The 15,037-nt window shown below is 35.9% G+C and overlaps 1 protein-coding gene across 11 annotated transcripts in view; it reads right to left on the bottom strand.

Moving 5' to 3' along the window:
* The window catches only part of ARFIP1 (ARF interacting protein 1), a 134,358-nt gene that overhangs the window by 28,168 nt on the left and 91,153 nt on the right, over positions 1-15,037 (bottom strand). For 3 of the 11 annotated variants that reach the window (XM_015450922.2, XM_005556088.3, XM_065545592.1), the window contains 4 exons: positions 13,258-13,353; positions 11,566-11,678; positions 2,697-2,918; positions 1,020-1,177 (listed from right to left, as the gene is read on the bottom strand). In XM_015450922.2, coding sequence (XP_015306408.1) covers positions 1,020-1,177; positions 2,697-2,918; positions 11,566-11,678; positions 13,258-13,353 — 589 coding nt within the window. Of the gene's footprint in view, positions 1-1,019; positions 1,178-2,696; positions 2,919-11,565; positions 11,679-13,163; positions 13,354-15,037 lie in introns of all 11 variants that reach the window. The other 8 variants (XM_045392960.1, XM_005556089.3, XM_065545593.1 and 5 more) reach the window with 4 other exon arrangements.

Raw genomic sequence — 15,037 nt, 5'->3', positions numbered from 1 at the left:
AGTTTACCTTCAACTATGCATAAAAAGAAAATGGAAAATAAGAATTTTGAGCGTTCAAAAGAAAAAAATCTCAAAAGGGACTAGAATGATACTTAAATAAAAGCAGCAGGACATATGCAGAAAAAAATGGGCCTGGAATCAAAAGGTGAAAAGGCTATTATAGATCTGCTACATTTTAGACTCTTCAAAATATTTATTAACGTATTTATTAATATGTATTTTGTTTACCATTTAACAGGATAGTTATGAGACAGGGAAACTGTATGTATATATATATGAATATGGATATATAAAAACCCATTAAAATAGGATGTATAAAAACACTGTGTTATAAACAGCTATCAAAATACAAGTCAAATATTTAATTTATATAAAAGGTGAAATTTGAAAGGGTTTGAAGGCTTGCTATAATCTGGATAAATGGAAGATGACTGATATATCCTAACAAACAAAAATCACGGAGGTGAAACAAGCTTATTATTCAACAGAAACTGAAAGTATGGGTCTGGCTATTGTGGAAGCAGCGGTAATAAGGATGAAAGGTAAATTTAGGCCAGAGTATAGAGGACCATGTAATACCTGCCTGGTAGAACACAATGCCCTGTCCTCTTCTAAAGAAGCTGGAGCTGGGAGATCCTCCATCTCCCTACTCACTAGAAGGCGCGGTTTGGGCACATGACCAAAGATCAATTAGATAATCTCAAGGCAATGAAGAAAGTACTTGTGGGTATTCAGGAAATTATTTATGATAGCTGTGGCAGCATTAAGTACTAGAGGCACCCAGCATAGGGGTTCTAATTAGATTCTTGTGAGGCTTAACTTGGCTTTGGTTCTTGGTTGTTCCCAGAATCTGGTTCTCTCCCTTTCTGCCAGTTCTGTAGAGGTATCCTGTAACTTTCCAGTACATTTTCTTCCTGTCGATATTGGCCAGAGTTGGTTTCTGTTGTTTGTAACCAAGAAATTAACTGAATTATATGCCATCTGTAAAACAGACAATGTAGTAAAAATGTATACCTTACCTGGCACTTTCATACTGTTTCACAGTCATTAATGTATCTTCAATTGTTTTATTCACCAAAGTGTTCACACTAGCAATGAAAAAATTAATGGCTCCAAGAAGAGTCTCTCCATTTTTAGCCAGCAGCTTCTGGGTATCGGCATTATAGCCAAATTCTTCCTAAAACAAAGAAGTCACCTTAATTTATCCGGTAATACATCAGTAAAAGTGACTTAAAAATCTCAAGCACTTCACCAATGGGAAAATATGTGATTTAGAGATCTAGCTGTAGCAGTTTTACTTTTTCTTTCAGTCTTTAAGAATCAAAATCACAGCTAGCTATATAATTACTGAAAAAGTCTAATAAACCAAAATTGTCATCAGCTCAGATACATAGCTAAAAGCTAAATAATTTTTATAAGTTACTTTGTAGTAGAAAGAATATTTTCATTTCTACATTTTGTTTCTATTATACTATAAGCACAGCTGTTGGAAAGAAAAATACAGCAGATTATTAATCAGAGAAACTATAACTTTCACAGCCAAATTAGGTAATAATTGGTTAAAACTTTCAGACATAAAACAAAGTGCATTTTTTTGTGTTTTGACTGAATCTCCTCAAAGTATAAATATTAAGAATACATATTTCTTTGTAAACTTGGTGACTAGTTGACTCCCAAGCTCAGTTCTATCTAGGCACACAACTGAGGAAGGATCACTCAACACCAGATTTAGTTCATTCTTTTTGAATAAACTGCATCTCGGTGCAGTAAACATTACATATGACTCCTTCAGATATGGCAAGAACTAACTCTAGCTCTGTATATTCAGCAGTGAAAGCTTTCCAGTGTTGTTTTACTAATTAACAGATTAATCAGGAATGCACCTAACCAAATAAAAAAATGATCACATAATATTTTAAGATGTATCATTTAATTTGATAATTCTCCAGTTTGTTATAAAGTATTTTTCAATTTCAGTTGAAACAAATAATATTAAATTAACTAAAATAATAGAAGATACAAATTTAATGCTATTGCAATAGCTGTAATTACATTTCGTAGGCGACAAAGTATTCAATAATTCAGAAGATAGCAGGAAAGTAAAATTATCTTTATTATGCTAAAACCATTTTCCATTTAAGAGATGTCCATGTAACTCCACTCTGTACTCGGTCTTTGAAATATTACAGACCTTGATTTGCAAATATTGGCAGATAAAAGACCACATAAAAAGATTACCAATCAATGTATGTGAAAACTAAAATGAAAGGCAGGACAGCTTAAGATTTTTGGCACCAAATTTCCACAAGCTAAGTTACACACTTCACTGAAGTCTACATAAATGTTACTGGAAACAGAATAATAAAGAGAAAAACATTTTTACAACTTTTAGAAAAAGTTAACAGAACATACTACAGCAGTAACCCTTGATATTCAGTAAGAAGTAAAAGGCAAAATAAAATATTAACACACAGGAAGAAAAATATGAAAGATTTATATACATGCGATAATTCATAAAAAGTAAAGTTAACAGAAGTCAGTTGGGCCTTCTTAAAGTGATATGAAATATCTTAAAAGAAAATCTCAGAATTCCATTTTCATTAAGAGTTCAGTAAATCAAATATAACAAATTACCTCTTTGAATACTTCTATTATCATTTTCTCCCATCCCTAATAGTTATTTAGAATAATCTTACATGAAGTTCTAGTGACTTCAAACTCAGGTCAGCAAATGCATCTCCAAGTTGCCTTTGGGTATGTACCATCTGGAAAAGCTGGGTCGACAATGTTTGAGCCAGTTTTAAAATATTTTCATATTTTTTCTTGTTATCCCTTAATATATCAATTTGAGCTTCAAGTTCAAGGTCCACAGTTCTTGAGCCGCGGCCTAGCCTCTCAGAGATAATCTGTCGAGTACACTAAAAGTGGAAGATGCATTTTGTTTAGAAAGAAAAAACAAAACAAAATACAAATGCTAGAGCATATGGCATACACCATTTTTTGGATTCAAACAAGCTAGCGTAATCAACTGAAAATTGTCAGCTCCCTTAGTTGATCAGGACCCAGAAAGTAAATTCACCAGACGTGTCTAATAATTATTACTAATCAAAGGAAGTTTAAAGACATATCTAGCAAACTTATATACTGCCATAAGAACTCTCACATAATTATTTTGCAAGTTTAGTACATTTGGGTAGATTATCTAAAACAGAGATATTTGGCATTAAGACTAATATAGACTGTTAATATAGGAATAATAAGAACACCAAAATACTACTCTCTTATCGCTTTCAAATGTTCTTTTACTTCTATCTTCCCCCTTAAATGACTTCTATAGATATATATGTGTGTGTACGAATGAGGAATAAAGAAAGAGGAAGGGAGGAAGGAAAGAAAGGAAGGGGAAAAGAGGGAGAGAGAGAAACTACTGAGTTACTGTTACTCAGACAGTGTGGTATTATATTATGTTATTATATTCTGCCCCAGAAATAATAATACAGAAACCTATATATATATATATGTATTTTTTTTGGTCTGAGATGGAGTCTCGCTCTGTTGCCCAGGCTGGATGAAGTGCAGTGGTCCGATTTTGGCTCATCACAACCTCCACTTCCCAGGTTCAAGTGATTCTCATGTGTCGGCCTCCTAGGTAGCTGAGATTACAGGTGTGCACCACCAAGCCCAGCTAATTTTTTGTATTTTTAGTAGAGATGGGGTTTTGCCATGTTGGCTAGGCTGGTCTCAAACTCCTGGGCTCAACTGATCCACCTGCCTTGGCCTCCCGAAGTGGGATTACAGGCGTGAGCCGTTGTGCCCAGCCTAGAAACCTGTAATTTTTAAAAAGTATCTAATTTCAGAACACATGGAAATAAGTTTTCTAGTATTAATGTTTTACTCTCAACTTCATTCAATAATACATTTTAAGAATAACTGGGGCATTAATATATACCTCATCATTAAATGTTATCAGAAATATTCTTAAAAAGTAGTAAATAAATACTACAATTTTGTTGTTGCTGTTGTTGTTGTTTTTTGAGATGGAGTTTCGCTCCTGTTTCCCAGGCTGCAGTGCAATGGCACAATCTCAGCTCACCACAATCTCCACCTCCCAGGTTCAAGTGATTCTTCTGCATCAGCCTCCCGAGTAGCTGGGATTACAGGCATGCAACACCACACATGGCTAATTTTGTATTTTTAGTAGAGACAGGGCTTCTCCATGTTGGTCAGGCTGGTCTCAAACTCCTGACCTCAGATGATCTGCCCCTCTTGGCCTCCCAAAGTGTTGGGATTACAGGCATGAACCACCGCACCTGGCCAGTACTACAGTTTTTAAAACTTGCTCTTTATCATGTTCTTCAAAGTTCTGGTTACAGAATTAATGTCTGTGGTAAAAATTAAAATAATGTATGAAATAAGAGGTGAATTTCCTCTTCCTTTAATCACACTGAATAGCAGAAAACTACTATTAACAGTCTGATAGGTATACTAGACTTTCCTTTAAACGTATATAATCTCATATATATATTTTTAGAGTAAACATGAGATTATGCTATATATAATACCCTGAGTATTTCTTTTCTATGAACAAAATAATCTTGAGACTTTTTCTTGTCAATATACACAAATCTGCTCACATATTTTTCTACTTCCCAACACATTTTCTATTCTCATCAACTAAGGATCCTTATAACTTTTTTTTTCTTTTTACAAAAGAGTTTTATTTTTTAAAAGTAGAGAAATTCTTAACCACAAATAACAGGACAGGTGAGAGACCAAAACCATGGAAGGGGATAAAAGTATTACTGTGGAAAACGTACAAACACTTCTAGGAAATGAAAATCACAAGAGAAAGGTTGAACTGAGTATGTGATTTTAACAAGAAAACCATCAGCAAAAAATAATGCCTGAAATTTTAACAAGATAAAGGAGATAGATAGGTCACTTATTCCCATATTTTTCTTCCACACCAGGGTTTTCCCTATGCAATATTATCAGAGACATTTACTCTATCCACAAGCCAAAGCATGTGGTACTTTCACAGCAACCTAGATATAATAATCCATTAAGTCAGAATTAATTGAAGGAGCATTGTTTCTTAGCACAGTGAGAGAAATGTATTCACTGCTGTCTGAGTGGCCTTTTTTTCCCCACAGAAATAACAGTTATAAGCAGGCATAGAGGTGAAAAATTAATGAGGAAATGTTTTTTGTTTCCAGGAAGCCACAGCAGTGGGAAGAGTAAGATGATACTGATTACAAGGCAAATTAAGGTAAACTGGACACTTGAAAGAAGTTGTAAAACTAGATTTACATATATTCCAATTTGATAATTCTACACTCTTCAGTAAAACCTAAAGAATCTGGAAATGAGAGTACTACAGATTCCCTAAAGGAAGCTTTGTAAAGAAAGTTGTAGTGAGAAGATATAAAGTTGCTACCCATTTCCCAACTCATCAGGATCCTAGAGGAAGTGTCTTAGATGATCTCTACAGTGGATTTTTATTTAAATTGCTTTCTAGTATATACTGAAATAAAAAGTAATATTGGAGATCAGTATATATTATAAAGCAAGTTTAAAACAGAGGAGAATTAAGAATCTAAATTCTTTAACCTTCCTCAGAGTCCCTGAAAATGGAGATCACTTACAATGAGCTGGTGGTCCTATTCAGTTTTCCATATGAATGAAAAAGTCATTTTGAAGAATAGGACAAATGATGCTAAACTGAAGAGGCAAAAGGAAGCTAAAGTAAATTACTGACCTATGTTGATTCTCTACTTGGGGGAGCATGGGTGAAATACAGTGATAGTGTACAAAATACCATATCAGCATTATACTGGTTTATGAATTTATGCAACAGTCAACTGTGTACTCTGAGTATTTAAGTAGTGTATTAGTCCATTTTCACGCTGCTGATAAAGACATACCTAAGACTGGGACTAAAAAGTTTAATTGGACTTAGAGTTTCACATGGCTGGGAGGCCTCAGAATCATAGCGAGAGGCAAAAGGCACTTCTTACATGCTGGCGGCAAGAGAAAATGAGAAAGAAGCAAAATTGGAAACCCCTAATAAACCTATCAGATCTCGTGAGACTTATTCACTATCACAAGAATAGCACAGGCAAGACTGGCCCCTATGATTCAATTACCTCTCCCTGGGTCCCTCCCACAACACACGGCAATTCTGGGAGATACAATTCAAGTTGAGATTTGGGTGGGGACACGGCCAAACCATATCATTCTGCCCCTGGTCCCTTCAAATCTCAAGTCCACACATTTCAAAACCAACCATGCCTTCCCAACAGTCCCCCAAAGTCTTAACTCATTTCAGCATTAACCCAAAAGTCCACAGTCCAAAGTCTCATCTGAGACAAGGCAAGTCCCTTCCGCACATGAGTCTGTAAAAATCAAAAGCAAGCTAGTTACTTCCTAGATACAATGGGGGTACAGGTATTGGGTAAATACAGCCATTCTAAATGGGAGAAATTGGCCAAAACAGAGGGGTTATAGGGCCCATGTAGTCCAAAATCCACCAGGGCAGTCAAATTTTAAAGCTCCAAAATGATCTCCAGGTCTCACATCCAGGTCACGCTGATGCAGGAGGTGGGTGCCCATGGTCTTGGGCAGCTCCACCCCTGTGCCTTTTCAGGGTACAGCCTTCCTCCCAGCTGCTCTCATGGGCGGGCACTGAATGTCTGAGGCTTTTCCAGGTACATGGTGCAAGCTGTTGGTGGATCTACCATTCAGGGGTCTGCAGGATGGTGGCCCTCTTCTCACAGCTTCACTAGGCAGTGCCCCAGTAGGGACTCTGTGGGGGGACTCTGATCCCACAATTCCCTTCCATACTGCCCTAGCAGAGGTTCTCCATGAGGGCCCCACCCCTGTAGCAAACTTTTGCCTGGGCATCCAGGCGTTTCCATATCTCTTCTGAAATCTAGGCAGAGGTTCCCAAACCTCAATTTCTGTCTTCTGTGCACCCGCAGGCTCAACATCATGTGAAAGCTGCCAAGGCTTGGTGCTTCCACCCTCTGAAACCCAAGCTCTACAATGGCCCCTTTCAGCCATGGCTGGAGCGGCTGGAACACAGGGCATTAAGTCCCTAGGCTGTATACAGCACAGGGACCCTGGGCCTGGCCCATGAAACCGCTTTTTCCTCTTGGGCCTCTGGGTCTGTGATGGAAGGGGGCTGCCGTGAAGGTCTCTGACATGGCGTGAAGACATGTTCCCCATCGTCTTGGCAATTAACATTAGGATCCTTGCTACTTATGCAAATTTCTGCAGCTGGCTTGAATTTCTCCCCAAAAATGGATTTTTCTTTTCTACTGCATAGTCAGGCTGCAAATTCTCCAAACTTTTATGCTCTGTTTCCCTTATAAAACTGAATGCCTTTAACAGTACCCAAGTCACCACTTGAATGCTTTGCTGCTTAGAAATTTCTTCTGCCAGACGTGAACCCAGGAGGCAGAGCCTGCAGTGAGCTGAGATTGTGCCACCACACTCCAGCCTGGGCGACAGAGCAAGACTCTGTCTCAAAAAAAAAAAAAAAAAAAAAAAGAAAGAAATTTAGATATTTCTTCTGCCAGATACCGTAAATCATCTCTCTGAAGTTCAAGGTTCCACAAATCTCTAGGGTAGGGGCAAAATGCCACCAGTCTCTTTGCTAAAATGTAACAGGAGTCACCTTTGCTCCAGTTCCCAATAAGTTCTTCAGCCTGGATTTTATTGTCCATATTGCGATTAACATTTTGGGCAAAGCCATTTAACAAGTCTCTAGGAAGTTTCAAACATTCCCACATTTTCCTGTCTTCTTCTGAGCCTTTCAAACTGTTCCAATCTCTGCCTGTTACCCAGTTCCAAAGTCACTTCCACATTTCCGGGTATTTTTTCAGCAACATCTTACTCCTGGTACCAATTTACTGTATTAGTTGGTTTTCACACTGCTGATAAAGACAGACCTGAGACTGGGAATAAAAAGAGGTTTACTTGGAATTACAGTTCCACATGGCTGGGGAGGCCTCAGAATCATGGCAGGAGGTGAAAGGTACTTCTTATATGGTGGCAGCAAGAGAAAATGAGAAAGAAGCAAAAGCAGAAACCCCTGATAAACCCATCAGATCTTGTAAGACTTATTCACTATCACGAGAATAGCATGGGAAAGACTTGCTCCCATGATTCCATTACCTCCCCCTAGGTCCCTCCCACAACTCATGGGAATTCTGGGAGATACAATTCAAGTTGAGATTTGGGTGGGGACACAGCCAAACCATATCAAGTAGCACCAAGAGCTCTTCTGCAGTGCCAAAAAAGAGAATAAAGATATTTAAGGACAAGCAAAAGAAGAAACTTATGGCAACAACTAACAAATACAACAAGGATTATTAAGGTAAGGGACAGAGAAGGTAGCATAAAAGGAAAATGAACAGGGGAAGGAGGTCAACCAATAAATGAATGAGGCAATATGACAGGAAAAACAGGCATGAAAGTTTAAAAGATACTGGTTTAAACACATCAAACGTTAACTTGATAAGTGTGTGAATGATAATGGCAAATCCTTAAACATTAAGAAAAAAGTTTGGGAAAGATGCCAAATAGCTCTGAATGCTGAAACTGATATGATTCTTCTTCTTCTTTTTTTTTAAAGACAAACTTCAAAAAGCACTCTATTCTAGACTAGGAAAAATAAAAATAAAAAACATAAACCACAGTTTATTATTTCAACTATTTCTGTAGATGAAAATAAGTAAGAAATAGATTTTGGATTCAAATTTTGTGAATAAAATCAGGTAGATTAAAATAATATTTAAGAAGATAGGTTCAATGTCTAAACCTAAAATTGCTCCTATTACATATTTGCTTTGAATCACCATGTTGGTCTTGGGACCAAAATTAACAACCAATAGATGAAGTGCTAAATATTCCCTTGCGGAAAAGCATTAAAACATTTGTTAGAGAATAGAAACAGAAGAAATTACAGGTAGAAAGCATGAAGGAGAGGACCAAAGACACAGCCAGAATGAAGTTATTCGAGAGTAAAATAGGGCCAGGCGTGGTGGCTCAACACCTGCAAATCCCTGCACTTTGGGAGGCTGAGGTGGGAGGACTGCTTGAACCCAGGAGTTCGAGACCGGCCTGAGCAACACAGGGAGACTCCGTCTCTACAAAAAATAAGAAATTAGCCAGGAGTGGTGATGCCTGCCTATAGTCCAAGCTGCTCAGGAGGCTGAGGTGAGAGGATCACTTAGGTCCAGGTGGTTACAGCTGCAGTGAGCCATGATCATACAACTGCACTTGAGCCTGGGTGACAGAGTGAGACCCTATCTACACAAACAACAAACAGTAAAATGGACAACAAGCACAGTCTTAAGTCAACCAAATCAAAATCAGTATTTGAAGCATTATACAAATGACAGTGAATGCCCAACATTAGCTAAAATTTGAGCCGAGAAGCCCAAAAAGCAGTAAGAACACAGAGAGTCATGTAGATCCCATAAGATCATTACACTATGAACTTTTTTTGGTTGAGCGGAATATGTCGGCCTGGACACACTGGACTATTAACTCCATAGAATCATGTAAGTCAGATACTTTCTTTTTCTTTTTTGACCTAGATTAAAATATTCAAGTTAAGTTCTACTGAAAAAAACTGTCATTTAAAAATAAATAAAATAAAAAGAATTTTGTACTAAATTCTTAAATTACATGCAAAGATCAATGATAAAACGAATACTTCATTTTCTAATTGTATTTCTACCATGTTTAGATGGCATTTTCTCTTCTCTATATGCATTTAATTGCAACATAATGACTTGAATAAACATATAAAGAAAATAATGCCTCCTTCACATAGTATTATACCATATGTATAACATTTTAAAGAGTTGTCATTTTCATTAGCACAAATTTTTAATAGGCTAAATGTGCCATATTAATACGAGATAAATATGGAATCTCAATAGTGATTCAACTCAGATTATTGTAGAGATAAGAGATGCAAGATAAGAAACAAATAATAATACATAAACACATAGGAATAAATAGATAACGAAGAAGGAAAACATCAAGTAAACAACATGAGAGGAAGGGTCAAATGAACAAAAAGCTTAAACTTGCTCAGTCTAGCTTCATGCTAGAAAGGGAATTCAAAGCAGTAGGCAAATATGGCCTTATGAACAAAGTTACAGAAGTATGAGAAAGCACAGATTGTTTAGGAAGTTTCTGGGTAATTTGGTACGAATAACTTGATCCATAGATAGAAAAGAGGCAGAGACAAAGTGGGAAAGGTAGATAGAGGTCAGATTTATGCCACTCTAAAAACAGTGGGGACTGACTGAAGGATTTTAAGCAAGAGGGAACCCACATTAGGCAGGGTGGAACATGTAATCTTAGAGAATTGGTTAAGAAGTTGTTACAGGAATGTGAGAGTAATAAATATGAACTATGGCTGTGAAGGCTGGGATTGACAGCAGGGGAAAAGGTGAAAGAATATTAAGAAGGCAGAATGCATAGGACTTAATGACTGACTGGCTATGTGGAATCAGCAAGAAGATGGAATAGAAATCTGTGAATATTTTAGAAGAAGAGTTTAGTTTAAGCAGGCATCACTTTTTGAAGACTACCATTGGGATTTCTCAGATTCTACACTGACATGAGCTAAATAATTTTTGGACAGAGTCATGTAACATGTTTCAGGGAGGTTTTACCATCTTAAGAAAACCTATACTTTTGAAGAAGACTTCTAGATCATATTTTTAAGGCATTAACTGAAAGAATAAATTCACTTCTGTTTTACTATTGAGAAGATGTAAGAAAGGCCTGTTCGGTATAAAATATAGACAATTCCTAACTTACCAATCACTAGACCCACAATCAGTTCACGAATATAGGGAGAATTGTGGCTAATGCTCTAACCTGAGTGCTAGGGCTTTCATCCTAACTATTCCACGAATTCTACAGTCTTGTCCCTGTAAAAATTCAAAAGGTACTAAGTGGATTTGGGGGTTGAGCTGTTTGTAATACATCAAATACAATATGGGTTAAATAATTTGCTTATTTGTTTTATGGAGGGCGTAAGAAAAATAATCACCAATTACTCTGAAGCAATGCAAGTAAGAATGTTAACAAACTTTAGAAACACAACTCACTTGCAATCCAGTGTTGCCCATATAGTTAATGCTTAGTTATTATAGTAAAATCAGAGAATTTCAAACTTTGTGGAACTAATATACCTCTCTTGACCTTCAGCTCCTATAAAGTATCAAAAGGAGGGGAAGGAGCAAATATATCTATAATAGCAGCTAAATAAATTCCAAAGCAGGACATGTCTTCAATTATGTACATTATCAGTTAATAAGCATTTTAATAGCTTTACTCTTTTGTACTAAATTCTTAAATTACATGCAAAGATCAATGATAAAACGAATACTTCATTTTCTAATTGTATTTCTACCATGTTTAGATGGCATTTTCTCTTCTCTATATGCATTTAATTGCAACATAATGACTTGAATAAACATATAAATAAAAATTTTTTAGAGCCATTTAGGGTGGAAACATTAAATAATTACAAACCTTATAGGTGTTTAGACTCCATTTTCTAACAAGTTCTAACTTTTCCATTGCAGGATTTTTAATTTCATCTGCTAGAATAACTGGTCCACTTTTTGTCTGTGTTCTCTGGCCACCTGCAAGGTAACAAAAGATAAAAACACAATCCAGATGAAGACAAGCAGGGAAAGAAAACAAAACCCTGACATTGTTCAAATTAAAATACTTATGCATCTAAAAAAAAGAAAAAAGGTTCCCACAAAGTAAAGAACTAGAACTTCCTGGAATTGCTGAGGATAGTTTCCTAATTACTTAAACAACACTTCTGTCCATTAAACACAAATGCCATGTGACTTATCTGTCTTCTTTAAACAAACAAACAAAAAACAAACCTGCCGCAATCAGCTTTATTTTCTATATAAGCTGTGGTTTACTTTAAGAAAAATAAAATTTCCACAACTAATCTTATACACTAATGACACTAAAAAAGAAGTATCTTGGTCAATAAAAATCTAAACGGCCACACGTATTCCCCACAGTGATCTTTCATTGTAATGTGCAGACTACAACAACAATAGAATGTTGCTATAATTTTGGAGAATTTGAAAAAATTAATTCAAATTTCATATAGTTGTTCAATTCAAATAGTCATTAAAGATATGTTATCACTAGTATGAAAGGCTGGGTTGAAACAAGATCTACATTGTACCTCTTTTTTCTCAAAAGATCACACAAAAAAGGCAAGAAAACCAAAAAGAGCCATAATGAATAAAGAAGCAGTGTAAATTCCTGACAATGTACTCTTCCAACAATTAAGAATTTTTGATATGAAAGCAACTCTACAACTATATACTTCTTAATAGTAAAATACTTTTCATAGTCAAAATATTTTTCATTTCAGTTTCGGGATGGAAAGTTTCTAATAATTTAAAAAGAATAATGAAATAAAGAGAAAACTTAGGATCGGCAAAAATTTCTTCTCTTACCTATTCCTATAACCAGACCAATCTTTCCCATAGCTTTACCAGTCCAAGAACAAGAATGGTATATAAAATAGAACACATTTAAGAATTTACAAAATTCTCATAAAACAAAATATAAATGTTAACATTTCATATAAGAAGAAACATGGCGTTCATTTTCTCTCCCATTTTTATAGTCCAGTAACAGTAAAGTGCAGAGCAAATTGAATGTGAAGATATTGATTTTCCCAAGTATTTTTCATTGGGTATAATTGGTAAATTAATAGTATTGTGTTGCAATCTGCAAACTATTTGTAAGTTAAAGCTAAAAGTAAGAAGACAAGACCTTTTTCACTTAACCCATTCTTAAAAACAACCAACCTAATTGTTGAAGGTTGTTTTTCCTTTAACTGAAAATAGAAGGCAGAGCTGCAAAGATGAGTTTAGGATCAAATGGTAAACCTACATATTCCAGAGCAAAGAAAGAATGTTTTAAAGCAAATCAAATTTTATAATGTTTTAATTTTAAAACGGATTAAGTTTCAGCTATGAGATACAGCCTAATTATTCTGAAAAGCCAGAAAGATAGGATACAGTTAGAAAAATTATTTCCTTTATTGTTAATAAGACAGCCACCAAAAAAGTCAGAATAACACACACCTAAGAATATAAAGCAAGTGATTATGAAACTGAGTAAATTAGTGTAGCTTCAGCAGTAGCAAGAAGGGCTTTATCCAATCAGTGCAGTGAATACCTGCAGGAACAATTAAATCACTTCCTTGTTGAGCCAGTCGACTAGCTGCAACCCTGCTAGGAGACATAACAGATGGCAGTGGCGGTGCTGGGGAACCTGAAAAGGTAGACATTTTAACTGTGAAAATCCTTTTCCTCCTCCACATACTGTACATTTTGAATATAGGGTTACTGATATTTCCTTTAAAATACTCAAACACTAGGATTAAAAATTGGAATTAATATATTTATTTTCTTTCAGGGAAGGACTAATAATAAATGTATGCTACCAGGCTCACTTTTTATATAAACTTTTCATCAAACTATCAAAACTAAACAAAATATGTAACTATATGATGAAATCTGGTAAGATGACATCTAACCAGGATTTTAACTGGACTCTACTATTTCCAAAATCAGTTAACAGAATGTGAATACAGTCCCATAGTTGCATGATTTAAAGCTTCGGTAAATATTTCATAACTTGCTACTCTCATATATGAAGGAAAAGCTCTTCAAGTAAAAATTCAAAGGCATGTAAGGGATATTAAAACATGCTTTCATATCTCTTACAAGAAATGTGAATGAATTATAGCCTTCACAGGAATTGCAGCCAAAAATTTCAAATCATAAACCAAATGTCATATAGTGTGTCTCATTGCTATTCATAACGTGGACGTAGGGGATCTTCTGCAATTCGCCTGGATGCTTGTTAGAAATGCAAAATCTCAGTCCCTGCCCCAGTCCTACTAAACCCAAGCCTGCATTTTCATAAGATTTCCCCAGGTGATTTATATGTACTTTGAAATTTGAGAAGTGCTGATATAGAGTATTTTTTGACATTATAAGAATCACTTTTGGAGCTTTTCAAACGTACCTGGGATACTCAACAAGATCTACTGATTTTCACTGAAACAGGCATCTTTTGCAAAAGCCACTCAAGATGATTCTCAAACACAATTAAGTTTGAGAACCAGAGGAAACAACACCATTTTTGAATGAAACACAACTAAGTTTTAAATTCTAACACTGAGTTTAAAATTCTGGCTCTATCTACCACATGATATCAGGAACACCCTGGCAAATTACTAAACACCTCTGAGCCTTAATTATCTACAAAGTAAGAAATATTGACTACTGGCTGAGAGCTGTGTCTCATACTTGTAATCCCAGCACTTTGGGAGGCAGAGGCAGGTGGATTGCTTGAGCTCAGGAGTTGAAGACCAGCCTGGGCAACATGGCAAAACACCACCTTGCTGGGCATGGTGGCACAAGCCTGTAGTCCCAGCTACTCAGAGGTTGAGATAGAAGGACTGCTTGAGCCCAGGAGGAGGAGGCTGCAGTCAGCCGAGATCGCACCATTGCACTCCAACCTAAGTGACAGAGCCAGACCCTGTCTCAACTAAAAAAAAAAAGAAAAAAAGAAAGAAACACTGATTACCCAACATTGTTGCTAATGTCTAGCATTAAACAAAAAAAAAGGAGTAATAAATTTTTAAAACTGAAAAATTATTAAAGTCCTTCCATGTTTAGCTGAGAATATTTTAATGTCTATAATGTACTTTTATTTCAACTACACTCTTCCCCAGTTCTCTGGAAAAAATATAATGCATTACGTTCATAATTAAATTTCCTAATAAGAAAGACACGTCTACTTTCTTTACTTACTATTAGTAATAATTGGTCATATCCCAGTTGTACTAAATTCTGATATAGAAACAGTCATGAGTTCTAACAGTATAAAATAAACCTTAACTTGAACTGGATCTCACATTAAAATTCAAACACGCAATAGATCTAAA

Source organism: Macaca fascicularis, chromosome 5 (assembly GCF_037993035.2).
Source record: "Macaca fascicularis isolate 582-1 chromosome 5, T2T-MFA8v1.1".
Lineage (NCBI taxonomy): Eukaryota > Metazoa > Chordata > Mammalia > Primates > Cercopithecidae > Macaca > Macaca fascicularis.
Note: the sequence above shows the minus strand (reverse complement) of the source record. Positions and strands in the feature narration are given on the sequence as shown.